The 26,538-nt window shown below is 43.0% G+C and overlaps 1 protein-coding gene across 1 annotated transcript in view; it reads left to right on the top strand.

Moving 5' to 3' along the window:
* Positions 1 to 333: 333 nt before the first annotated feature.
* LOC311488647 (aryl hydrocarbon receptor-like) overlaps positions 334 to 26,538 on the top strand; it is a 30,245-nt gene continuing 4,040 nt past the window's right edge. The window contains exons 1-9 of the mRNA XM_084545462.1: positions 334 to 807; positions 8,631 to 8,821; positions 21,149 to 21,255; positions 22,576 to 22,665; positions 23,439 to 23,553; positions 24,137 to 24,264; positions 24,351 to 24,553; positions 24,654 to 24,763; positions 26,376 to 26,517. Of these exons, the coding sequence (XP_084401588.1) occupies positions 749 to 807; positions 8,631 to 8,821; positions 21,149 to 21,255; positions 22,576 to 22,665; positions 23,439 to 23,553; positions 24,137 to 24,264; positions 24,351 to 24,553; positions 24,654 to 24,763; positions 26,376 to 26,517 (1,145 nt within the window). The 5' untranslated portion in view covers positions 334 to 748. The remainder of the gene's footprint in view (positions 808 to 8,630; positions 8,822 to 21,148; positions 21,256 to 22,575; positions 22,666 to 23,438; positions 23,554 to 24,136; positions 24,265 to 24,350; positions 24,554 to 24,653; positions 24,764 to 26,375; positions 26,518 to 26,538) is intronic.

Consider the following 26,538-nt stretch of genomic DNA (forward strand, 5'->3'; position numbering starts at 1 on the left):
ATGAGGATATATCTTCCTCTGTTGTACCTGTTGCACAATAATTGTAAACAAATATGTCAGATATTATCAGTTTTACTGCTAATACTCGTGTAGTTTTACTTAAGTCGCTAGTTTCATGACAGATGCTGACTTGCAGAGGAGTATTTTACATTAAGTTACTTTTACTTAAGTAAAGTTTGCGGGTATTTCTTCTTCTGTGGCTCCGAGTGAGATTTCAAAAAGTCACAATAAGTCATAATGTGTGGATGTTACAAAAGCAGCCACAAAGAGTCCAGTCCACCTTAAAAAGCAGCTCTTACACACTGTACATGCACATTTCCTGAAAACGCCCCGTGTGTGTCTGTGTGTGAGAGAGAGAGAGAGAACTCCAGTGACTCTGACTTTACAATAACACGGCGGCGTTGTTTATCCAGAGAAAGGGGGCTGGACACGGGCTCTAACTTCTCTTAACTTACATTTCCTCCCCTTCTCTAAAAGCTTACGAGCTGCTGCTGAACCCCGTCTGCTGATCTCACCCGGACCGGACCGGACCGGTGCAGCGGACCAAGGTCAGAGACGGTGACCGCCCACGGGAGCTGTCAATGCGGCACCGAACCTCCGCGGACCACGGCGGCTTCTCTGTTGTGTTTACGTAGCGTGGGAGTCGGGATGGAGGACTCGTCCGTAGAGGAGGAGTAAACGAGCTACACGAACGCTGCCTTGAAGTTTTTACTTTTTATTTTATGAGAGTTTAAAGCAAAGTGACACCATGTTGGGAAACCCGGGGACGTACGCGAACAAGAAGAGGAAGAAGCCCGTCCTCAAACAGTAAGTCTGGTCACAAAGAGCCGAGCGGAAGTTTATATCTCTACACGAAAAAGTTACAAGACAATGTTCAGGAAGCAGTAACGATTATAAAGTCATTTAATGTCACAGAAAATACCCAATTAAATATAAATATAAAGCCTTACAAATTAAATTAGCTCGTAATCGAGTTATGAAATCAAATTGTGCTCAAAATTAAGATTACAGGATTTAAGGTGGACCGTGTGCTCTTGTTAAGTTTTATTAGCCTCATGTTAGTAACTGTAGAGCAGAAAGTTGTCAGATTAACTCCAGCTAACGCGTCTTTGTGCTGCAGAGCCTCCACTCTCTCCACTCTCTCCACTCTCTCGCTCCTCGGGGTTTTTTTTGTCTCCCTCTTTCCCGGACCACCTTAAGAATGCGTCTAGCTGGATCTGGCATGGATATCTTGCCCTCGCGCATTAATCACAATCAAGTTGGAGAGTCGGCTGCTGCTCTCACGCGATGCTCCGAGGAGGGCGGGGGGGGGGGGGAGGCGAGGGCTCGCGGGCTCCGAGTATGTTATTGTAATGTGATAGGGCCTCGCGCTCGCTGCCATGGCTCAGGGATCAGAGCTGGCTGGAAGTGGCTGCTCCGCTCCTCTACACGCATTGTTGTGTCTTTTTAAGCTTTTAGACCAAATTACACGAGGAAGCTTGGGAGTACACTGGCTTCAGGGCAACTCTGAGACACTTTCACACAACTTATTAACATTTTAGCATAGTTTTACATTTTAATCTTCACATTTTAGAGAGAAATACTGTCATTTTAGCCCATTAGCTTTACATGCTAATTATATATTATAAAAAAGTACAAGTGTGCCTTATTTACTAAAATGACATGTTAAGGTGATTATACTAGTTTCCAGTTTATGCAAATTTACACTTAGATCTTCATATTTCATATTTCTCATCTAATGGATGTTTGAACCCATTCGCTTTACACGCTAATCACATAAATGGACAGTTACAAAGCATTGAGTACTTCAAGTACTTCAAGTAACATTTCACAGTACTTTTACTTTCCTTGGCTATGTCCAGTTTATGCAAAGTTACACTTGTACCTCCACACTTAAAAGGGAAATACTGCCATTTGAACCCATTGGCTTTGCATGCTAATCATCTAATGGGCATTTGAACCCATTAGCTTTGCATGCTAATCACATAATGGACTATGATGAAGTATAGTAGTACTTAATTTACTGAAGAACATTTCACAGTACTTTTACTTTCCTTGGCTATGTCCAGTTTATGCAAAGTTACACTTGTACCTCCACACTTAAAAGGGAAATACTGTCATTTGAACCCATTAGCTTTACATGCTAATCATCTAATGGACTATTTGAACCCATTAGCTTTACATGCTAATCACATAATGGACTATTTGAACCCATTAGCTTTACATGCTAATCACATAATGGGCATTTGAACCCATTAGCTTTACATGCTAATCACAAAATGGGCATTTGAACCCATTAGCTTTACATGCTAATCACAAAATGGGCATTTGAACCCATTAGCTTTACATGCTCATCACGAAGTAAGATGTACCTCGTTTAATTAAATTACATTTCAAGGTGCTTATACTACCTTCCAGTTTACGCAAACAGTTATATCCTCATATCTTTATTCAGAATAAAATACTGTCAGTTTAACCCAATTTCTTTACATGCTAATCACTTAATGGACTACTTAATACTTAATTTACTGAAGAAACATTTCAAAGTACCTTTACTTCCCTTGGCTATGTCCAGTTTAAGCAAAGTTACACTTGTACCTCCACATTTAAAAGGGAAATACTGTCATTTCAACCATTCGTCACATAATGAACTGTGACGAAGTACAGAAATACATCATATACTTTTACTCGACTGTTTCCCATTTACGTAGTGTTACAAATTGGTGGAGTCCAAAACAGAGCTCAAACTAGAGAGTTGATGTTTGGTATTTAGTGCAGGACTGTTATATTAGGATGCATGTAGTTGTCACCTAGCGTACCTAATAAACTGTCTAATAGGTTATATGAACTCATGACCTCTGCGAATGAAAGGCTGCATCTTGTAATTACTTTTAGGTAGACTGACGCTCTAAACACAGCACTAGACAGCAAACTAACTATAAGTAAAGAAGTCAAATCTGCAAACATACAGCAGATTATAACATAAACCAATTTTCCCATGATTTTAAATCGCTGTGCGCTCTTTGAGTCGTTAGCGAGCGGTGTAGATATGTCTGCTCATTCTGATCTGGCAGTTTGTGCACTGGCAGTTCCCAGTGTAAATCCCAAAATAAAAAGGTGGCCTGTGTGCAGACGTCTGTGTTTCTGAAGATGTGGGACTGCGCTGCGAGGGCTGAGGTTTCCTGGACGGCCAGCTGGGCTCAGCTGCACAAAGGCACCATTGAGCCCGACTGTAAAAAGTTGTGGTCACTACACAGGGGCATTCCATGGCAGATCTGCCCATCCAGATTCTCTGTTTTATTACCCCAGTGCAGGACTTGCACATGTTGCCAGACTCCCTTTGCCATGCATACTATTATATTATGAAAAATACCAATTTGATGTACTCTGCATACTGTTTTCCAGAACTAGTCTTCAAGCCTCTTTTAGTGAGTTTGCAAACGACACAGGAAATATATTTGGAAGCTGGTTTGTTCTGTGTTGATTTTTTTTCAGCAGCATTCCTACAGGTTTTGCTGAAAACTGTTCAGTTTGAAAAAGTTAATTACAGCGTATGGGGCTCATTAAAGCCCCCCTATTTGGATGTTTGAAACGCTCAATTATAAACTCTGCACTTTTTATTTCAGCAAACAATTATGTCCCTAATAAGGAGATATAATTTACCTCCAGTGCACACATAATTTTCTTTTGCAGAGTAAACTAGAGGCTCTGTGAGGAGCACATGTTGGCAGACATGCTGATAAGAGGTGTGTCTGAACATTACACTTTGTTCTTTGCCCCTCGATTCATTTCAAAGAAAAGTGTTCAGAAACAACACACACTTTTTTACCATTTCTGTTGTCTTCTAACAGACACAGTGTCTGAAATACAACCTGAACACCACCTCCAGTTGACAATATCAATATAGCTTTAATTATAACTAATGTTGTGAAAATGTCTGTTTGTCTTAGAGATAAATGTAAATGTGTCTGCACTGTGGAGCACTTAAAATAAACTGTTATGTGATTTGCATGTAAAGCTAATGGGTTAAAATGACAGCATTTGTTTCTACAGTTTGAAGGTTTAAACGTAAACTATCCTGATGTTAATGCCACGTCAAAGTCAGAGTGCCCCTAAAGTACACAAAGTGCTTTTGAGCAAGACACTGAACCCCAAGTTGTTTTCCTGATGTGTATAGATGTAGGGAGAAATCTCATCTGAGACGAAAGTATCTGCCAAATGAATCTGTTTGCATGGCCCAGTGTTATAGAGCAGTGTTTCTAAAGGCTGTAAAAACCCTTTGCTTGTTGCAACAGAGGAGGCTTCCCAGAGCACAATCTGCCGAGCCAGTCAGATCATTTTATGTGGAGTTGAATTAGTTTTCAGCTAAAAGTCTCCGATTGGTTAGAGGACTATCCACTTGATGCAGGGGTATTTTGTTTTGCTCTGTATCAGTTAATGAAATCCAAATTGCGACTTACCAGACTCTGATTCTGGATGGAACAGGCCACCCCTGTCCAGGTACTTTCCAAAACCCGCACAGTAGTCGTCACTCATTGAACGAACTCATCCAACACTCCACGGCTGAAAAATGTCCGCGAGATGCTTGTTCCGATCCCCACAGACCTCCACGTTAAAATGTGCAACTTTACGGCAGAAATCAACATGTTTCCATCCTGACACTGAGACAGTTTTGTCCTCTAGAGTTAATTTCTCTATTAATGATGAATTTTCTTTTATCAAACTCACCTCTTCTGCAAAATTAAGGAATGCGGCTGCTTTGGGTGGCAGGTGGGTGTCCACACAGGTTGCTAACTGTCTTTAGCTTCAGCTCCACTCATGCTTCACCTCTTTGACTATTGTTGAATCAGCTGGGAGTTAGATGGCGGCGGCTGGAGACGCCACACTGAGCTTCAGAACTGCTCATTCTTCTCAAAATGTTGTTCAATAATACAATATTAAATGGTCTTGTTCTTTATTCTCTCCTCACTTTAATTTATTTCCATCTGTCTGGGATTCTTTGAAGGTTGCAACGGTCTCACTTTCATATAAGTTTCTGTTTGTACATGAAAAAGCACACTTTTGATGCTTTACGACCTCTGAGTCAACCCTTCTGGATCTGAGCAGATGAATGTGTGTCAGCGCCATTACAGCAGACGTTGGCTGCCTTACATCCCAGACAGAGGTGTTTTTGTTCTTCGCCTCGACATTGTCCTGCCGAGATAAGGAATCCAAACAGAAATTGAGGGTTACGGTAGAAACATCTTCCTTTTAGCACAATGAACGCCCTGATGTCTGCTGCTCAACCCCGTGATCCATAGCAAATCAAGGTGGAAAAAATGGTCGTGAATGCTGGCTTTTGTCTCTGCTGAGCATTTCTCAAGAGTGAGATCAGTCCTTCGCCATTTCTGAGAAGGTACGGCGTTGGTATGAGGCCAGAACTCCAGTTTAGTGGCAGCGGAGGAAATTTAATAGCCTGCCATTAACCAAAGTTTCGGTAAAAGGCAAGATTTGGGGAGAAGGTTGGGAAGTTGTGGCCTGAAACTGGAGTCATGCCACGGTGGTAGTTGCAGTGGATGCTCTGAAGTGTTTTAGGCCAGAAACCATGTGATTCAATGTGATTACAAGTAGACAGACTGATACAGCTTCTAAATATTTACAGAGAAGACTCCTGCTTTAGACATCATGTCTGTCCATTTATGTAGCACTTCTTAAAACGAGACATGAGAAAAGAAAATGAATCATATTCAATAAAAGAGGAAAAAATATGAAACAATGATTTAAGACAATAAAACATAACAGAAATCTATTGCCAGGGCAACATAATGAACCACATACAATCTGTGCAAACTAGGAAAAAGGCCTGTCTGACTTTAAACCATCCAGAGACCTAATAGTCCTAACATTTTTAGATAGTTGGCCGACGCAGTAAAGGCACTACGTCCTTTAGTTTTGTAATCTGAGTGGATAAAGAAATAAGGCCAAGACTGAAACACTGGAGTAGGTGGGTGGTAGAGTATAGAGTAAAAACCCTAGAGATGTAACTCGGGGCAAGGTCGTGCAGTATCTTAAAGGTGATCAGCAGGACATTTTCATTCTTACTCTGAGCCCTGTGACGAGGACGTGAGGACTGGCGGCTGTATTCTTGTGGGTCCTGTAGCGTGGCCTGACTAGGACAAGCGTGGAAGGTATTGCAGCAATCGGGGAGAACATGAACGTTTGAATGAATTAACTCATTCAGAGTCATCTGAGGACAGGGTATGCTGGAGGTCTGATGGTCACAAGTCATACACAGGTCATTTGTTGTAGGTTTAGTTATTGATTGACGTGGATGAATAGACTGATTCACAGCAGCATCAGCAGCAAAGGCTTCTAAACATCTAGATAGTAGACCAGTGTGTCGTCTGCATAACATGACTGGCAGCAACCTCCTAATTCATGTCTATCTGTTGTTATTCCTCTGTCCATATCCTGATTTGTTTTTTATTTATTGAGTATATACTGTTCCCAGTCTGAACGTTTCCGTTGCAGAACCTTGGATGCAAACAGTTGTACACAGAACTCGAAAAAGATTTGGCAAAAGCTGAATTTTGCTGAACTTTAACGACTTGAGACTAAAATTAAATGAGACGGTTCGCTGCGAGGCAAATCGACCTGTGGTTCTTAGACAGAAGTAATCAAAACAAAAAAGAACTGAAGCAAAGTCAGAGCATCGACATCCTACAGTTCAGTTTAATCACTGACCGTGCTGGTAAAATATTTAATAGATTACGTCAGAGCTAAGTGCATTCAAACTTAAGGCAAAAGAAACCTGGCAAAAGCTGAGGAACATCTTTATTACATCTAAACAGCTGTATTCATTGTTGCTGTCGTATGTTCTGAGATTACTCTGCAGAGGTGAGATACTGAACCTGAAAGATACAGAGGTGTGGTTTAAAAAATAAAAGACTCTGAATGTCAAACGAAATAATAAACGTATTGCGATGTAGGAAAGTCCAGATTTAAATTTAATTGGAAATCAGTGCTTCTTTCGTTTTTGGAATATATGTGAAAAGAGGATGAAATGACTTAAAGAGACCTGTTTTTGGTGAAGTAAGAAGGTTTAAATTAACATTATTACAACTTCACTTTATTTATACTTAATATAAATGCGTTTAAGAATGGAAACTAAATAATCTGACTCTTGTTCTGGCTCTTAAGACGTTAATTGAAATTTAAAACCATTATTCCTGCAGCTCCCTGTTCTCTGCAGGAACCAGTGTCCCTAGATTCTGAGGTTAGTTATTTCTAAAAGCTCCATAAATGTCCTTTACCACCAGATATCTGTGTGTTTCTGTGCAGGTGTGTGCTGCAGGAATGATAACAGTGGTTTCGAGTGTCGTCCCCATTTCTCACTTTCTCTTGCTCTCAGACCTGGTGAAGCATGTGTGTCTGATTTGTGATGACATTAATCTCCATCGAGCCTCGCCAGTTTGCCTCTTGCACTTGAGCCTGGGTGGCCAAATGATCGTAAAGCAGCTGCCGTGATAAAAAACTGGTTTCCATTTTGACAAACTACATAAGTAGCCAAAGGAGTGATTTGTGGTGATGTTGTATATTTTGCAAGCTGGTATTTGTGCTATTTATGCCTGGCTGAGAAAGACGTTGCGCTCTGTGTTGTTCTCATGGTTGTGTGTCCATAAAGACCAAATAGACTGGTTCATCCTTATTTTCAGACATCTGAAAAACAAGGCAGTTGGGTTTGTGAAGACGTTTCATTCAAGTCTTCATTTGTAAATGTCCGAGGGGAGGGTTTAGGTTTTTATCAGGAACATCTGTGGGTGGAGGCTCACCTGTAATTCGATGACGTTGTTTTGATCCATTGAAGACTCATGTCTCAATGTGCTCTTTCAGACATGTAGTTAGCATTAAGCTACTCAAGCTAGGTAGCTCAGTAAAACCTTTGAGGCTAGGACACAACAAACCGACGTCAATGAACTGCCAGCAAAAAGGTTTGTTGTGTCTGAGCCGAAAAGTTGCACCAAAGACTAAAGCCAACAACCAGCTGGTATATGCACCTGAGAGAAAATAACTCTCTACCTCAGCATTAGCTAGAGCTAGCATCTTGTGGACTGGTTCACTGTGTGGGACACACCAGAAAAGCCAAACATCGCCTTAATGGATGTTCAGTAGCGCATCCTATCGTCCTGTTAGCTAATGCTAACCTACAGAACCCAGCAGGAGTTAATCTTTAATACCAACACCGGACAGTTTGTGTTGACGACAAACCTTGCCTTTCTGTTATCAACTTTTTGTTCCTTGTGTTTCATATAAAACCAATACATGTTTCATATTCTCACTTTATGTGGTTCAGAGCTGAAATCACAAGTTCCTGTCTTCCACCACAAAAGATCATCTGGCCAACGAAACCACACTTCATTATCAGCTGCTTTCAGCAAACACTGCGCTGCTGTCTTCTGCTGCTTCTGTCTCTTTTTGTTTTATCCCACGAAGCTAAAACGTGAACATGAACGTGGCTCATGTTTAAACGTGTGTGCCACCCACAGCAGATGCTGTCGCTGGGCCCCGTTAGCCAGGCCGGAACTAAACTGGTCGCAGACTTCATCTTCAGAGTTGGCGGTAACGAGATATTTTCTTTTGTTGCTCTCCAGAAAGAAGGTCTCGGATGGCAGCGATGTCGTCAAATCGAACCCTTCCAAGCGCCACCGGGATCGGCTGAACGGGGAGCTGGACAGGCTCATGGACCTTCTGCCCTTTCCGGAGGAGGTACGCTCTCGTCTGGACAAACTGTCGGTCCTCCGCCTCAGCGTGGGATACCTGAGGGTCAAGAGCTACTTCAAAGGTGAGGACCACACTCGTCTAACATGCCATAACATCCTCGCTGCTGACACTAGGACTGATTCAGTTCAGTGTTTAGTGTGTTTACAAACTATTTTGCAGAGTTTTGAAAGAGGTTTAACTCTAGTTGGTGCAAAACGGCAAATATTTAAAAGACTGATTCAAGGAAAATCTAATTCTTAAATCCAGTATTACTTTATATATATTGTTGTAATTAATGAACTAACCTGGCAGCTTTTAGTTTCAAGGCCTCAGACTTCTTAAAGGTTCCCTGTGGAGTTAAGTTAGAGCTTTGCAGCAGTTTTTCAAGACGTAAGGTTTCACATGCGTGCACAAATGACACGATTTACACGATACGCATTCCTGGCAGCGGCGTGGCACTGTTCTAGGAGAAGAGGCAGGAATGAACAGAGGCAGATAAATGCTTAAGAAATCTTTGCAGTGTAGTAACAATGTGCACAAAGTAAACAAGTTATCTCCTGGGATATCTTCTCACTGTGCCTTAAAACTCTAGAACTACAGCGAACTACAGTTATTTGGGAGACTCTGAGACGGAGCGGTGCAGTCTGAAGTTTACCCCTCTGCGTAGCCGGCGAGACTAAAACCGAGCCGACGCTCAGCGGCCGTCAGAAGAAATGAAACCGATTTTGAGACGAACGTGTGAGAATGCGCCAGTCGGCCGAACGTTTGACAGACGAGGCAGGAATGAGAAGCACGCAGGAATCTGGTTTTTAGGAAACAACACATCCTCAGTACTTGTAACCTCGCTCCACCCTCCCTGAGAGCAACGCCTGCAGCGGCCTTCGACTAAATCTGAAACGCTCTTTTTGAGATTGGCTGCGTGTTGTCTTTGAAAGCTGATGAGTCATGTGTTAGTCAATTATATGTTAGATGTTGCTCAGCTCCACCTCCTGCACATGAAAGTTTACCTTTGACTTAATCTGTTCTAGACGAGCAGCTCTGCAGACAGGCTGCTGGGTACGTCTCTGATACGTCCTCCACCCCCATATGAATGGACATGTATGAATGGACATGTATGAATGGACATGTATGTCCATGCAGTCACAGGAGACGTGACATTCCAGCGCTGCTACTTCTTCTTTGTATTTTTTATTTTGTGATGCAGGTGAGATCGGCTCTGGTCGTGTTCAGATAAATAAATTCCTGCCTCTCAGCCCGTGACCGTTCCTCTGTCTGTTCACTGTCGGTCGATCTGCGAAGGATCAATGAAGTTGTGTTTTTAATAAGAGGGGACAAAGGTTTACACCGATCAGCCACAACATTATAACCAGGAAGTGAAGTGAAATGGGGGGGGGGTTGCCATGTTTTCCCAGAACCACCTTCCTCCAGGTGTCCGTGGTCAGAGGTCAGAGATCAGCATGGACACCCTGACTGTGTTCTGACTCATTTTTATGAGAACCAGCATCAACTTCTTCAGCAGAACCACACGGGTCTTCTTCATCCTCCTCTTCCTCTGCCTCATCCTCCTCTTTTTCCTCCTTCTGCCTTTTCTTTCTCCCCTTCTTCTTCTTCTTCTTCTTCTACATTTTCTCTTTGCTCTTCTTTATCTTCCTCCTTCCTCCAACTCCTCCTCCCATTCTTCCTTCTCCTTCTTTTTCCTCTTCTTCCTCCTCCGCCTCCTCTTCTTCTTTTACCTTTTCCTTCACTTCATCTTCCTGCTCCTCTTCTTTGTCTTCCTCCTCTCCTTCCTCTTGTTCTTCTTCTACCTTTTCTCTTTTCTCTTCTTTATCTTCCTCTTTCCTTCAAATCTTCCTCCTCTTCTTCCTTCTCCTTCTTTTTCCTCTCCTCTTCCTCCTCCTCTTCTTCATCCTCCTCCTCCACCTCTGGGTCATCCTACTCCTCCACCTCCTCTTCTTCTTCTACCTTTTCCCTCACTTCATCTTCCTGCTCCTCTTCTTTGTCTTACTCCTCTTTTTCCCTCCCCTCCACCTCCTCCTTCCCTTCCTCTTCGTTCGCCTCCTCTTCGTTTTTAGTTGTCCTTTCAGATACAAATGTAATAAACGGCTTAGAGCGTAAATAATAGTTTAATTATGTGGAATCTCCATTGAGTCGTGATGCAAGACTTTTATATAAAAGCCCATTTAAAACGATCTTTTATTTTTTTTTGTGCACTTAATTGATTTGAGCCTTTTAGTCTGAAATGTTTGCATGAGGCTGCAGATCCGTCATCGCCAGTTTTGTCCATGTGTCCTTTCACCTACAGCGATCTAGTCCAGCTGTCCTCAAACACCAGATAAAGGGTTCATGTCCTCACAGCACCCCACAGTTTTATCAATCATTAACAATTACTGGGAAAGCAACACATAAAAAAAAAAAAAAAGATCCAAGTTCAGTTTTAGTGAAGTAAAGTTGAGCATCAGAAAACGCTTTTAAGTTCATTCCAGTCCGTCTTTTCGTCCCGGGGCGTCCACGTCCCCCTACACTGATCCTGTGTCCCCTGAAGAGGCCCCACTCCTCAGTTTGAGAACCACATCTTTTGTCGAAGCAAAATCTAGACTGACATTTGTTGACACAAACACCCTGAAAACATCAGCCCACCCAAAATGATTCACCCAAACGAAAAGGCCTTTTATTTTTTGTATTATTTTTGTGCAGTGATTTAAAAGTCTGACATGAATACAGATGAGTTCTGACCACAAATAAACTTTGAAATTGTGAAGAAAAATGCTGCAGAAAAACAGCTGCAGTCATGGAGAATTTAAGGCTACACAAAATAAAAAAAAGAAAAAGAAATCCATCCATCCAGCAGCTGCTTAAAGGAGCGTTTCATTAATATTTATGTTCCTGCGGTTTATTGTCTGAAGTAACCTCCACTTCAAGATATATATTGTTTTAACAGCTGTTAGCTAACTGTCAGCTGGAGGAGCAGGAAGTACTCTGCAGAAAACAATGGATGAGTTTGATGCACGTTGTTAAAGCAATAACACCTGTGGTATGTTTCATCCTGAGTGAAACTACACCGAGCATTTTTATGATACTGACACGATCATAACACATTCAGACTGTGGAGACTATATCTCACTGGTTTACTGCTTTCATGCATGAAAAGAGTTCTACACTGACAAAAACTGAACTTACTCATTAGACTACAGCTTTAACCACATCTGGGTCAGTGCAAACATTCTCCATGACGATGTCGGGCCGAGTGCCCATGGTTCTGTACTTCGGATGTCGGATCCATCAACATGTGTTCTTCCTACTCTGTTTAAATGGTGATTTAACCATGAAGGTCGTCCTCTGTCAGTCAGTAACTAGAGTAATGTGGATGTGTGGTGAGGTGGTAGTAGTTGATCATCTAAACAGAATCCATGGAGTCCACTCAGTCAGAGGCTGCACCCAAACAACAACAACAAACACTGAACGTTTAAAAGAAGAGAAAAGTTTCCTGGAGACAGCGTCAAGGAGAAACATCTTCCAGAGAGGGTTAGGGAGTTTATGGCAGCGTTGGATGACCAGAACATTTCTGGAGTAGAGAACACAAGGTACCAGCTACCCTCTCCACACTACATTAACTTTGACTGAAAGATTTATTGGACTGAATCCAGTCCACTCTAGGAGAAGACAAGGAAGACAAGGACAGACTTTAGGAAGCTACAGGAGACCAACTCTAGGAGAAGACAAGGAAGACAAGGACAGACTTTAGGAAGCTACAGGAGACCAACTCTAGGAGAAGACAAGGAAGACAAGGACAGACTTTAGGAAGCTACAGGAGACCAACTCTAGGAGAAGACAAGGAAGACAAGGACAGACTTTAGGAAGACACAGGAGACCAACTCTAGGAGAAGACAAGGAAGACAAGGACAGACTTTAGGAAGCTACAGGAGACCAACTCAAGGAGAAGGCAAGGAAGACAAGGACAGACTTTAGGAAGCTACAGGAGACCAACTCTAGGAGAAGACAAGGAAGACAAGGACAGACTTTAGGAAGCTACAGGAGACCAACTCTAGGAGAAGACAAGGAAGACAAGGACAGACTTTAGGAAGACACAGGAGACCAACTCTAGGAGAAGACAAGGAAGACAAGGACAGACTTTAGGAAGCTACAGGAGACCAACTCTAGGAGAAGACAAGGAAGACAAGGACAGACTTTAGGACGCTACAGGAGACCAACTCTAGGAGAAGACAAGGAAGACAAGGACAGACTTTAGGACGCTACAGGAGACCAACTCTAGGACATTTAGGACCAGATCAGGACTCGGATCGGTTCATAGTGAATATCAAAAGATCGGTGGGCGAAAGAACTTGATGGGGACGTCTCTATTCTCTGCTCTGATCTGTATCACGGATGGAGATTATACTCGGATATAGTGACGTTGTTTAAATGTCTGACAGAGGATGCATGTGTGGGTGAGCAACAGGACAAGAGAAAAGAAAGAAAGAAAGAAAGTGAACTGGTAATTGTGTAATGTAATTGTGCATAATTCTATGGTTTAGCAGTAAATTGTAGCTACGGTGCAGACTGCAGTCTGTCATGCTAACAATAACAGTCAGATTAACCCACGATAGTCGCCTCATGTAAGGTCAACGCCTCAACGCCCACAGATGCTTTCACAGCCTGTGTTGGCACCGGCATGGATGGATGTGACATGTGATCCAGCCTCAACAACATATAAGAGTATGTGTCCTCGCTGCCTTCAACACCTCACGCTAGCCTTTTAGGAAAGCCAGAGAAATAAAGGCAGCGTTCATTTGTTCGTTCGTAGGCGTGAGATCAGATTGCAGAGTTTTGTAGCTTTCATATCACCTTCACTAATCCAGGTTATTATCACGAACGCAGGCTTTGAGTTCACTGACACCTGAGATCGTCGTCCTTTCTTCCGTTTTGTTTTTTTTGCAGAACGTGTTTCATGCAGAATCATTTAAGCTCCTGCAGGAACAAACACAAACTGCCAGAGTTAGTCACCGTTTAAATTTAGCAGTGAAATCTGGACATCATAACGTCCTGGAGCCCACGTCAACCTCCCAAGAATTTACATCTTTGGTCCAAAATATTAAAACAAACAAAGAATGTGAAGTTTCTCACATCAGAGAGCCTCGAGCAAGAGAATGTTTTAGATTTAATCTTATTTGTAAATGACTTAAAGAGTCAGTTTGACTAATCAATCAGCTGATTTACTGCTCTAGTTTATTTTAATATTTATTCTGAGACACATGTTTTTCCATCTGAAGGATTTTTGAAGATGCCTCAAACCTGGAGGTCCACTCACTGGCCAGTTCATTAGGTACACTAGTGATTGCACCTTATTATAACAGCCGTGCTCTTGTCTTCATGAAGGTTCAACATTAGTTTCTAATAACTGAGAGAGATGTTGATTCAACTGTGTTTTAATTGCTGTTTCAACTTGACTGAACTTGAGAACAGTCATGAAGGGGGATTTAGTGCAGGATTATATTAGAATGCATTCACCAGCGTACCTAATGAACTGGCAAACGAGCGTGTATGACTTCTAGCCTGGAAGGTAGCCACAAATCTTTTGCGGCGAAAGGTTTGTCTGGGGTCTCTCCGTTGGGAACTGATGAAGCTCCTGCAAAGATCCAATCAAATGTCTCTGATTGGTTGTAGGACTATCCAATCAATGCAAAGGGAACCAGAAACTATCGGTTTAAATATCAGAAACTGGGCCCCGACTGAAGAAGATGAATTTCTGCGTTCAAGTCCCGTAACACAGATCTGCTATCTATTTAAACAAGATCATCAAGGTTGGCTCTCTGGGGTGATCCCAGTCAAAACATAAGCCTAGGATGGGCGTTCGAGTGGGGACATGCCTGGAGCTGAAGATAAGGATCCCGTAAATCGTTAGGTAAAAGAAAAAGGCCTCAGAGAGAAGACGAAGCGTAAGCAGTCTTAGGGGGTGAGATCTAACGAGCAGATTGTGAAGCGTTATCAGTCTGCCTCCGAACGGCACATCTCTCTGAACGAGCTGGACGGCCCGCCTCGTAGCGTGACTTCACGAGGCAGCGCTGGATATTTTGGAAGGCTTGTGGCTCGCTGCTGCTGACATATTTGTGTGACGCTGTTGGAAATTTGAGAAAAAAAAAAAAAAAATGTGGACTAGCTTTCCAAGTTCATTGAAAACATCCAGGGCCTGTTAGCAATCACCGTTGATGTGGTAACGCCATATCTGGTGCTCTGATTTGATGTAATTTGGCATTCGGGGATATGTGAACATGTAACAGAAGGAATGAAGAGGTGAGGAGGAGAAGTTTTTTTTTAGAGAGAATCAGTTTGGTCTTGTTTGTTATGGAGTCCTGGCGGCTCATCAGGGGGAGGTTCTTCTTAAAACACGTGGGCTCACCTGTCGGCTCAGTGTCCCGACAGAGGTCGTCTTACTGCAGTGACAGCAGCGGTCGTCTGTTAGCTTTCACATCACGACTCGTCTTTCAGTATATCGTGAGAATCCAAGCAAGCTGCTGGGAGACAGATTTAATCATGTTTTCATTTTTTTTTTCCAATTTCCATTCTCTGGAAGGTTTGTTCTGAGTCTCTCCAGCTTCAAACCGCAGCACTACATCTCCCTGAACAAAAAAAAAATAAAAAATACCCGGGCTCTGCTCGCCCACCAAGGCTTTCTGTGACATTTAGAGTCTTCCAGAAAATGCTCTGTTTGTTTATGTGCTCAAGCAAAATCAGCTGTCGTCCCTGGATCAGAAACACAGAGGAGGATTATTACATTTAGTTAAGGGGCTGTGACTGAATGTGTTCATTTCCAGACTCAAAGCATTCATGTTCATCCACCATCAGCTACCAACATCCGAGTCCTAGCTATCTGATTTACCGGGGCTAAATTTAGAAACATTGTTCGAGGCGAAGTTGGTATTTCTGCCTCAAACCGTCGTGGTACGTGCCTCCTCTCGCTCCGAAAGCTACGACTGACCGCCTGGAGCCCGATAAGAATCTCTTCAGCGATGTGATACGTGGGGCACACCTAACGCGGCGACCTGAATATTGCTTTGTTTTGTTATTTCTCCCGCGTCTGTGCCCAGGACCACGACTGATGACACCACTTTTTTTTTTTTTTTTTATCGAGAAGATAAAACGAGCCCTGAGAGCCAAGAATAGCTCAGAGAGTTGATTGAAACAACAGATGCACCCCGACGTGAAAACAGATGTTGAGTCTTGAATAGCATATAATGACTGTTTATTTTGATTTGGGATCATCAGAGTCTGGGCTTGAAACAGCACCTGTGTATACAGTCATTGTCAAAGGTTAGGCGTCTAACACGGGACCTGGAAAGTCGTACTTTCAAAACGCTCTCTCAGATCTGCTGATAGTTTGTCGTAAGCTTTGACCTCTGCTTTTCCTTGATGATCACAAACTACCCAGACCATTCCTCTAACGCAAAGTCGTGGAAGTGAACGGACGCCATTAATCTGGGAGGACGAACCTCTGGACACAGTGACCCGACTCATTGGCTCTTATTTGTTGCAGGCTCTGCCCTTTCCTGCACATCTGCGTGAGAACAGAGATCTCTGTACAGGATCTACTGGAACTAAATGTTTTCAAATCAAGATAATATTCCCCTATGCATTGCTGGCATGCTTTATACTCTCTCCGAAAGCTGGCAGACGTCCAAGCCGTGACAGCATTTCCTTTTTTCTCTCCTTCGCTTCAGCGTGTGCTATTACTCTAAAGAAGACAGAGCTGTTCAAGTGCTTGTGTCTTTGGTTTCAGTTTTCGTTCTTTTTGTCTTCATTTTAATGCTGCTCAGTTATGTGGAAGAACTCTGGCCCCTCGTAGGCCCTTTTGGAGTAATTGCCCCACAGAGAAAGAAGACGATAAACCCTTGAGATGTTGTGCATCAAAAAGCCTGTTCCGCACCCTCAACAATCCTATAATGACAAGCTTTCTGAAACAGGAAGCAACAGTTTGATGCAGAGACGGGGCCTCTTTTGGTGTCAAGTTGCACCTTAGCCTTAAAAAAGAGTTTGCTCTTTTAAAGGAGGAACAAAGTCACTGCTGTCTTGTGGTTCATGAGGTTCGTACGATTTTGAAGGCAGCAACTCTGGCTTGGTCGTAGATTTTAACAGAAAAGCTTGAACTGAAACGATTGAACAGTCGTTACAGGAGGATGCTTCTCTCCAGCTGTTCAGAGAGGACCACACAGGCCTGTAGCTTCTCCTTCAACCTGTTTCCATTGTGAGTTGTTCAGCTGTGGTGGAGGCAGCTTCGAGCCGGTTGAACAAACACGAGACAGACTCAGAATATTCAATGAACCGGATGTTTTCCAACGTCAAACCACGTCAAATACTCCATGCATGTCCAACTAGAATCAGTTCTGTTGAGCTGCGACCAGAACCGACAGTTTGTCTGTGTAAATCTAAAGAAAACAAAGGAATAACTAATAAAATAATAATCACATGCCACAAAATAAGAGCCAGAACCCTTGTACCATTAAACGTCTAGTTCTGTCTCATTAGCAGACATGTTTTTATAGAGTATAATTTAACTGGAACGGTAAAATCAGACGTATTATTGATCTGCTAAAGGTTGCTAACACCCTGGTTTAGTTTTAAAGGCCTATATGTGCAGAAACAAGCTGCTGGAATGCAGCTCTGACATGCTAGGCATTAGCATCACCATTAGCTCTAGAGAGTCTTTGTTGAGCTCTTGTCTGAAACACAACAACTTCCCCCAGGCTTTGATCACCAGCCAACAATCAAAAGTCCAAACACTGACGCTGCTATGAGATGCTAGTGCATATTTTACAAAGTGTGCGTCTTATCAAGTCTCTACTTAAAGGATTCAGACATTTTTCAGCTCCGTCATCGGATCGTGTTGTTGCAGCAACATCTGTCTCTGTGTGTGACGTTGCTCTGCGGCGTCGGTGTTTGATGTTACTGTAGATGTGTGTTTCTCTTCCTTCACCACCGCCTTCAGCTCTCCAGCCCTCCAGCCCTCTGGTCAAGCCTTGGCCCGAGTTAATACCCCCGCCGTTCTTTTCTCCTGCAGCAGCAACACAAAGTTAGCGTGGGCAGCTCTCGCGCTGAACATCAACGGAAAAAGTTGCGGAGGAGAGAACAACGGCGCAGAGTTCACCGCTGGGGAAGAAAAACTAGAATGAAAACAAACAGGCCGCCGCAGAAGAGGCCCACTCACTCACGCAAACACTGGAGAGAGAGAAAAAAGCACTCGAGGGATGTGGAGGATTATCCAGATTTGGACATGAAGCGGTGTGGTGTACGTTTGACGGAGGAAGCAGAAATAAATCATGTTTTTGTGCATGTCTGTTTTCCTACTGTTGGTTTTCTTGTTACGGCTGCACATGAAAGCTAATAGCGCTGGTATGCATTGTCAGGGCTGCAGCTTTTTGTGCGGCTGTCAGGCTGTTTGTGTGAATGCAGTGTGAGTTTGAGGTGAGCAGCGCTCAGGGGGCCCCGTTCCCTCCTTAAAGAAGTTTGCGTGACAGGACTGGACGGACGGGTTGGGAGAGGCCATATCCTGGGATTTTCCTGTAGTGGCCGTGCAGATAAGGGAAGCGCTCTTGTCGGCTATTGCTTACAAAACTCCCCCAGGGGCAGATGCAGGAGTGTGTTTGTGTGTATGTGTGTGTTATATTTCTGTGTGTGTGTGTGCGTTTCATTTCATGTGTGTGCGGATATGCAGGCTGCCAGATCAGTTTTCCAGCAATGAGAAAACCTGTTTTCTGGCTCGGGACCAACGATTGAAGCCGAGCTCGAGTCAGAGAGCTGGCTTTGCTTTTTCTGCTGCACACTCATGATCTAACGTCCAGATTATTTATAGATCCAGAAATGACTCTTGTCCACCGTCTACAAAGCGAAGTGGAAGGGTGTGTGATGCAGCGCGGCGTTTAGTGTGGGTTTAAAACTCAAAGACGCTGTAAGAAGTCGGAATAACGTTACGATCAGTGGGTGGATGCTGATGCATTTCATAATTTAACATATTTAGACTCAAAGCTTGCTCATCTCTCTCATCTCTGAGAACAATAGCATCACTCATCTGAGCTGGAGAGTCGATCCAAACGTGACGTGACACGCTGAGAGTCGTGATGAAACAGTGAGAAATCTTTCAGCAGCGACTTTAAACACTCTGGGGGGGAAGGGGAGGGGAGGGGAGGAGAGGGGAGGGGGGTTATAAGGTGCACCAGCAGGTGATGCCAAAATGAACTCAAAGCAAACAAAGGAATAATAGTTCGGCATGCACAGATTGCTTATTTGTTTGCAACGTATGCAGTTTGCACAACTCACTAACATTTAAAAACAATAAAAGGCACGAACGCGCTGCCAGGTGTTTTGTAATCCCTTACCTGGAAGTCTTCGTCTAAACTCGCTTGGTTCCTCTCTGGCGTGTGAGCGAGAGTGTGAGTAGTGAGCTGTTACTGCCGTCTGTACAGATGTTGTTTGCGGTGGAGATTAATTATGTTAACATAATCCACCGTGTGTAGATAATATACAGTAGTTTTTACTTTCAAATAACCAATCAATCAGGCTGCACTCATCCTGAATCTGTAGACCAGACTACGACGACTGCGTCTTCAGACAAAAGAAGAATGTGATACTGCTGTCATGTGACATTTTACATTTCACTACACAAAAGGCCCTTTATGTATTTCCTTGCATGGCGCTGCATGTACAGTTACAGTCTCTTACAAATAACAAAACCTTTGTGTTACACTTTTATTCTAAGGTCTATTTTAGGTCATAGCTCAGAAACCTCCCAGGTTAGAGAGGCAGGTGGAGCGTGAACATCTTAACTGGGATACCCTCAGCAAAAAGTAGTGTACTTGAAGTTCATTTTATTAAGTATACTTGAGTATAAGTATAGCAAGTATACTACAGACCATATACTTGTAGTGTACTAGAAAGTATACTAATTTAATACTTCTTCCGGCTAAATTGGAACGTTTTTAGTTAATAAAAGTATACTTAGAGTATACTTTTATGAACTAAAATGTGGACTAGAAGTATATACCTAGTACACTAGTAGTATACTGAAGAGTGTACTTGTGGTATACTTAGAGTATACTTTTATGAACTAAAATGTGTAAAATGTGGACTAGAAGTATATACCTAGTACACTAGTAGTATATAGATGAGTGTAGTAGTTGTATACTTGAAAGTGTACTTTTATGAACTAAAACGTGGACTAGAAGTATATAACTAGTACAGTAGATGAGTATAGTAGTTGTATACTTGAAAGTGTACTTTTGTTAAAAGTTAAAAATGTTCCAATTTAGTCTGAAGAAGTATTAAATTAGTATACTTTCTAGTACACTACAAGTACATGGTCTGTAGTATACTTCCTATACGTATACTTATACCCAAACATACTTAATAAAATGAACTTCAAGTATACTACCTCAATTTTAGTATAAAATAAGTATACTTGTAGTACACTTGAATAAACTACTTTTTGCTAAGGGTTCCTTACACAGATCAGCCACATCATTATGACCACTGACAGGAGACAGTTCAGTGTTCTGCTCGGAAACTTCTGGACTTGGCATTCATTGGTGTGGATGTTACTTAGACATGTAGCACCCACCTAGACCAGACCAGGCACCCCCACCCCACCTAGACCAAACCAGGCACCCCCACCCCATAGCAATGACACTCCTTGATGGCAGCAGCCATCCCCAGCAGGATGCAGCCTGACACAGACACACACACAAAAACACTTTAGGAACAACTAAAAAAAAAAAAACATGAAGAACAGCACAAGGTGTTGACCTGGCCTCCAAATTCACTAGATCCCAAACTGATCAAGTATCTGTGGGATGATCCACAGAGGCCCCTCCCCTCAACCTATAGGACCTGATCGGCTCAGAGAACCAGAGCAAGAGAACCGAAACGGGAAATGATGAAAGTAAAGAAAAAGTTCAGAGCACACACTCAGAAGACTCTTCTCATTTTCAGTCTTCATCTGAACGTTGAAATACACAGTGATGATCTAGAATCAGTATCTGGTCTGTGCGACACTTTGGAGCTCTACCTAGCTTCCTGGCCTGCCAGCTAATAGTAGCTCCTTCTGTTTATAGTGAATGATGAATACAGACTACTGCCACCTTGTTGGTAGGAAGAGTTATTTCCTCTGAGGGTATTTTCCTGGCTCTAGCCTTTATCTTAAATCAAGTTAACTGTGACCTGCAGGACTTGTATGTGCATAATCCATCTGTAAATATTGCGATTCTAATTCTTGAGACTGACTTTGAGAGAAGGTTTAATTATCTATTTACCGTCTACACTGGGTCTGGTTCTTCATCTCGACCTCTTCATGAGCTCAGAATGGGATCAGTCGCATCATGTCAGTTCATGTTCAGACCTCTAAGATGTATTTCCATCCTCTTTGCAGCGACCATGAAGAACAGTAACAACAATCTGGCGTTTCCTGGCGTGAACGGACAGAATGGGAACAACATGGACAACGTAGCCTTCTCTGAAGGAGACCTGCTGCTCCAGGTACGAGACGGGAACAGTTAAACACTGAGTCTGACTTATACACGTCTGTCACATGATGCTTATTAGAAACAGAAACACCAGTTTTAAAAGCGAACAGTATCTCTTCCTAGCCTCCCAGCTAACTGCAGCACATCTTAGCCTTCCAGCTAACAGCAGCACGTCCTAGCTTCCCAGCTAACAGCATTCCTTCCTAACTTGTTAGCCTCTTAGCTAACAGCAGCTCTTCCTAGCCTCCCAGCTAACATCAGCTCTTCTTAGCCTCCCAGCTAACAGCAGCTCTTCTTAGCCTCCCAGCTAACAGAAGCTCTTCCTAACTTGTTAGCCTCCCAGCTAACAGCAGCTCTTCCTAGCCTCCCAGCTAACAGCAGCTCTTCCTAGCCTCCCAGCTAACAGTAGCTCTTCCTAGCCTCCCAGCTAACAGAAGCTCTTCCTAGCCTCCCAGCTAACAGCAGCTCTTCCTAGCCTCCCAGCTAACAGTAGCTCTTCCTAGCCTCCCAGCTAACAGAAGCTCTTCCTAGCCTCCCAGCTAACAGTAGCTCTTCCTAGCCTTCCAGCTAACAGAAGCTCTTTATAGCCTCCCAGCTAACAACAGCTCTTCCTAGCCTCCCAGCTAACAGTAGCTCTTCCTAGCTTCAACAAAGCCTCGACTGGCCATCACTAGCTACCAGGATGAACTGTGTAACTGAGCAGAACAACATTCAAATCTAAAAATAGTGTTAGTGCACCTTTAAACTGTTGCAGCTGAAGAAAACAGTCCCATGGCCGGATTAATCAGCGAGCGGCCCCGAGGCTAACAGGTGCACGGACGCACACATGTTTATTTGTGTGCGTGTCGTGTTGTGTGCAGCTAGTCCACGTCTGTCCGTCCAGGAGGAAGTTATGACAGGTGATGTCGCTCGTCTTGGGGCCTCTTGCCAAAGCTGCGCCACGCTTCGTGGTTCTTAACAAAACCTGCGCCTGTCGAGAGCCCCGGCGACTCGTCTGGTGACGCTCACCTGTCAGGCACATTTTCACACTTTGTTCTGCGTAATGACCACGACGGGCAGTGATTATTCGATTCAGCGGGCCTTTCAGGAGCTGCAGCTGTTGGTGTTTCTTATTACGTCAGATTATAAACAGGCTGCAGGATTTACAACTCTCCGTCCTCTGCAAAGAATCTCACACGGACGGAAAATTACACGCAACTTCTCATATTTTTACAGATTTATTTAATTTTTTTGACAGTTGAAACCTTTTTCAGATCCAAATATAATTTCTTCACATTGAAGTCTGTGTTCTATCATACATGACTGTCTGTGACTGTGTGTGTTCTCTGTGCAGGCGTTGAACGGCTTCGTGATGGTGGTCACCTCAGAGGGTTTGGTGTTTTATTCCTCTCCTACAATCAAAGAGTATCTGGGCTTCCATCAGGTGAGACGCTGAGTTCAGGTTCTTTTTGATTAGTGTAGAATATTAGAATATTCTTTAAAGGCAAATACTGATTGTTTGCAGAAAAGCTTTCAGATGAGAGTTAATTTAAACAAAGTTAGGAGATGAACAACACAGGAGCCAGGGAGTGTGAATTAAAGAAAAACAGTTTAACAAAAACTTAGTGGCAGCAAATGGGCACGCTGCAAGGGTAAAGAAAGTAAGTCTGAAACAGTGAGGGGTAAAAACAGGATGAATCCAAAAAGGGAAAACAAAAGGAAAGAACCAGGAGAGAGACTTGAAACAGGAAGAAACTTGGATGATCCAAATACCTGGATGTGTTCTAGCCAGGTATCCCAGAATGCATCAGCAAATTACAGAAGGACAAGTCCTCCTCAATTAACAAATCACAAGGAAGGACACCCCACCTGGATATGATTATGAGGTCTCTTCATGAAGGGGACAGTCCTCCAACCAATCGGAGACATTTTAATAATCTTCTGTCCATCAACACGTAAAGCCCCACCCCCAAACAATCTGACTGGCCAGGCAGATTTTTGCAGGAACATAATCAGACTCTAGACCGAGGCCAAGCTCTTTGAAAACTTTAAAATTACAACAAACCAGATAAAGACACCATGACTCTCTGTTTCCACTCTCTCTAGTTCTGATTTATTATACTCTACTCACTCAACACTCTCTGTTCAACATTTATATTTGTAAATGAACGGATTGTCTGACGAACGCCGGTGTTGTGTTCTCTCCTCTGCCGACAGTCGGACGTGGTTCACCAAAGTGTGTTTGAGCTCATCCACACTGATGACCGGGCCTTGTTCAGAGAGCAGCTCCACTTTGCCCTAAACCCTCCGCCCGTCGCCACAGACGGAGACGGTGAGTCCTTGTCTGTCCCTGTCTGTCTGTCGTCCACTCAGCTGTAGCATGCTAGCAGGGTTAGCCTTTAAAGCTGCAGCTTTGTCCACTGACGGTTACAATAAAGGTTATTGAAACAAGCTGAAACTAAATACATTGCACTTTTTATTTTATTTATTCAGACAGTAAACCTTTGAATGTCACATTTATTAAAATAAAAGAGAAAAATGTTTATTTATTCTGTTTTTGGGGGGGTTCTCTTCATAGCAGATAAAATAAAAGTATCATGAGGTAGAATGTATAAAGGTGTATATAGCATATGTATAAGTATATATAGAAATATGAAAAGTATACGTAAAATATACAAAAACTTTATTAAATGCATAAAATATACGAAGAAATAAAATATACTAGAATATATATAGACATATATGAAGATATGTGGTAATATAGAATAAATCTGTTTGAAGACAGTTTACGTATGAAACTATACCAGATACATAAATACTGTTTGAGGTATCAGAGACGTGTGACGTCACACCTGTAGTCAGGTGTCTGTCGGTGGTTCAGGTGAAGGTTTCTGACCCGACCCGTTTCACCTCAGCTCTGCAGAGTCTTGGTAACACGGTGGTGTACAACCCTGAGCAGCTTCCCCCAGAGAACTCCTCCTTCCTGGAGAGGAGCTTTGTGTGTCGCTTCCGCTGCCTCCTGGACAACTCCTCCGGCTTTCTGGTTGGTTTTAAATGAATCTCTCTCAAAATAAAAATAAAAACACACACATTTCCTGATACCATGATGTCTCCTTTACCTTAAACCAGGCCCTGAAGTTCCAGGGCCGGCTGAAGTACCTCCACAGCCACAGTTTTCTGAGGGACAACGGGACGAGTAACGTTCCTCAGCTGGCTCTGTTCGCCATCGCTATGCCCGTCCAGCCTCCATCCATCGTGGAGATCCGAGCCAAAATGCTCCTCTTTCAGACCAAACACAAGCTGGACTTCACACCTACGGGCATCGATGGCAGGTGCTGCTGAGATCACGCTCTAAATCACTGATCCAACATTAACTGATGACTTTTAATCTGCAGCTCAAACTCATTGCTCGTACGCTTGGTCTCGTTTCAGAGGGAAGATCATTCTGGGTTATTCAGAGACTGAACTCTGCATGAAAGGCTCCGGCTACCAGTTCATCCACGCTGCTGATATGATGTACTGCGCCGACAACCACATCCGCAGTACGTTGGCACTTTACTCTCAGTTAAATGTAGAACAAGATCAGGTGTTAAATCTGTGCATTTATCACCACTGGTGTTAACACTGAGAGGAACCAAAGAGATCTGTGGTTGAATCAGTGTCATTCAGAGGTTCTGTAGATATCTGTTCAGATCTGGTGTTGACACAATGGAGGATGTGAGAGGAAGGAAGGGAGGAAGGAAGGAAAGAAGGAAGGAAGGGAAGAAAGAAAGAAGGAAGGAATGGAAGGAAGGAAAGGAAGTAAAGGAAGGGAAGAAGTAAAGGAAGGAAAGAAGGAAGGAAGGATGGAAGGAAGGAAGGAAGGAAGGAAGGAAAGGAAGGGAAGAAGTAAAGGAAGGAAGGATGGAAGGAAGGAAGGAAGGAAGGAAAGAAGGAAGGAAGGAAGTAAAGAAGGAAGGAAGAAAAGAAGTAAGGAAGGAAGGAAAGAAGGAAGGAAGGAAGGAAGGAAAGGAAGTAAAGGAAGGGAAGAAGTAAAGGAAGGAAAGAAGGAAGGAAGGATGGAAGGAAGGAAGGAAGGAAGGAAGGAAGGAAGGAAAGGAAGGGAAGAAGTAAAGGAAGGAAGGATGGAAGGAAGGAAGGAAGGAAGGAAAGAAGGAAGGAAGGAAGTAAAGAAGGAAGGAAGAAAAGAAGTAAGGAAGGAAGGAAAGAAGGAAGGAAGGAAGGAAGGAAGGAAGGAAGGAAGGAAAGAAAGAAGTAAGGAAGGAAAGAAGGAAGGAAGGAAAGAAGGAAGGAAGGAAGGAAGTAAAGAAGTAAGGAAGGAAAGAAGGAAGGAAGGAAGTAAAGAAGTAAGGAAGGAAAGAAGGAAGGAAGGAAAGAAGTAAGGAAGGAAAGAAGTAAGGAAGGAAGGAAAGAAGGAAGGAAGGAAGTAAAGAAGTAAGGAAGGAAGGAAAGAAGGAAGGAAGGAAGTAAAGAAGGAAGGAAGAAAAGAAGGAAGGAAGGAAGGAAAGAAGGAAGGAAGGAAGTAAAGAAGTAAGGAAGGAAAGAAGGAAGGAAGGAAAGAAGTAAGGAAGGAAGGAAAGAAGGAAGGAAGGAAGTAAAGAAGTAAGGAAGGAAGGAAAGAAGGAAGGAAGGAAGTAAAGAAGGAAGGAAGAAAAGAAGGAAGGAAGGAAGGAAAGAAGGAAGGAAGGAAGTAAAGAAGTAAGGAAGGAAAGAAGGAAGGAAGGAAGGAAAGAAGGAAGGAAGGAAGGAAGGAAGGAAAGAAAGAAGTAAGGAAGGAAAGAAGGAAGGAAGTAAAGAAGTAAGGAAGGAAAGAAGGAAGGAAGGAAGTAAAGAAGTAAGGAAGGAAAGAAGGAAGGAAGGAAAGAAGGAAAGAAGGAAGGAAGGAAAGAAGGAAGGAAGGAAAGAAGGAAGGAAGTAAAGAAGTAAGGAAGGAAAGAAGGAAGGAAGGAAGTAAAGAAGTAAGGAAGGAAAGAAGGAAGGAAGGAAGGAAAGAAGGAAGGAAGGAAGTAAGGAAGGAAAGAAGGAAGGAAGGAAGTAAAGAAGTAAGGAAGGGAAAAGAGGCTTAAATGAATTAATTCCTAATCCTGATTATTAATGAATGAATGACAGTGCAGACCAGCTGATGTGTGTTGACCGTGTGTGTTGTTGTGACAGTGATTAAAACAGGAGAGAGTGGACTGACGGTGTTCAGGCTGCTCAGTAAGTCAGGAGGCTGGGTGTGGGTGAAGGCCAACGCCAAGCTCATCTACAAAGGAGGAAGACCTGAGTTCATCATCGCCTACCAGAGAGTTCTAGTGTGAGTGTCTGACGTCTCAGT

Source organism: Chelon labrosus, assembly GCF_963514085.1.
Source record: "Chelon labrosus genome assembly, chromosome: 5".
NCBI lineage: Eukaryota > Metazoa > Chordata > Actinopteri > Mugiliformes > Mugilidae > Chelon > Chelon labrosus.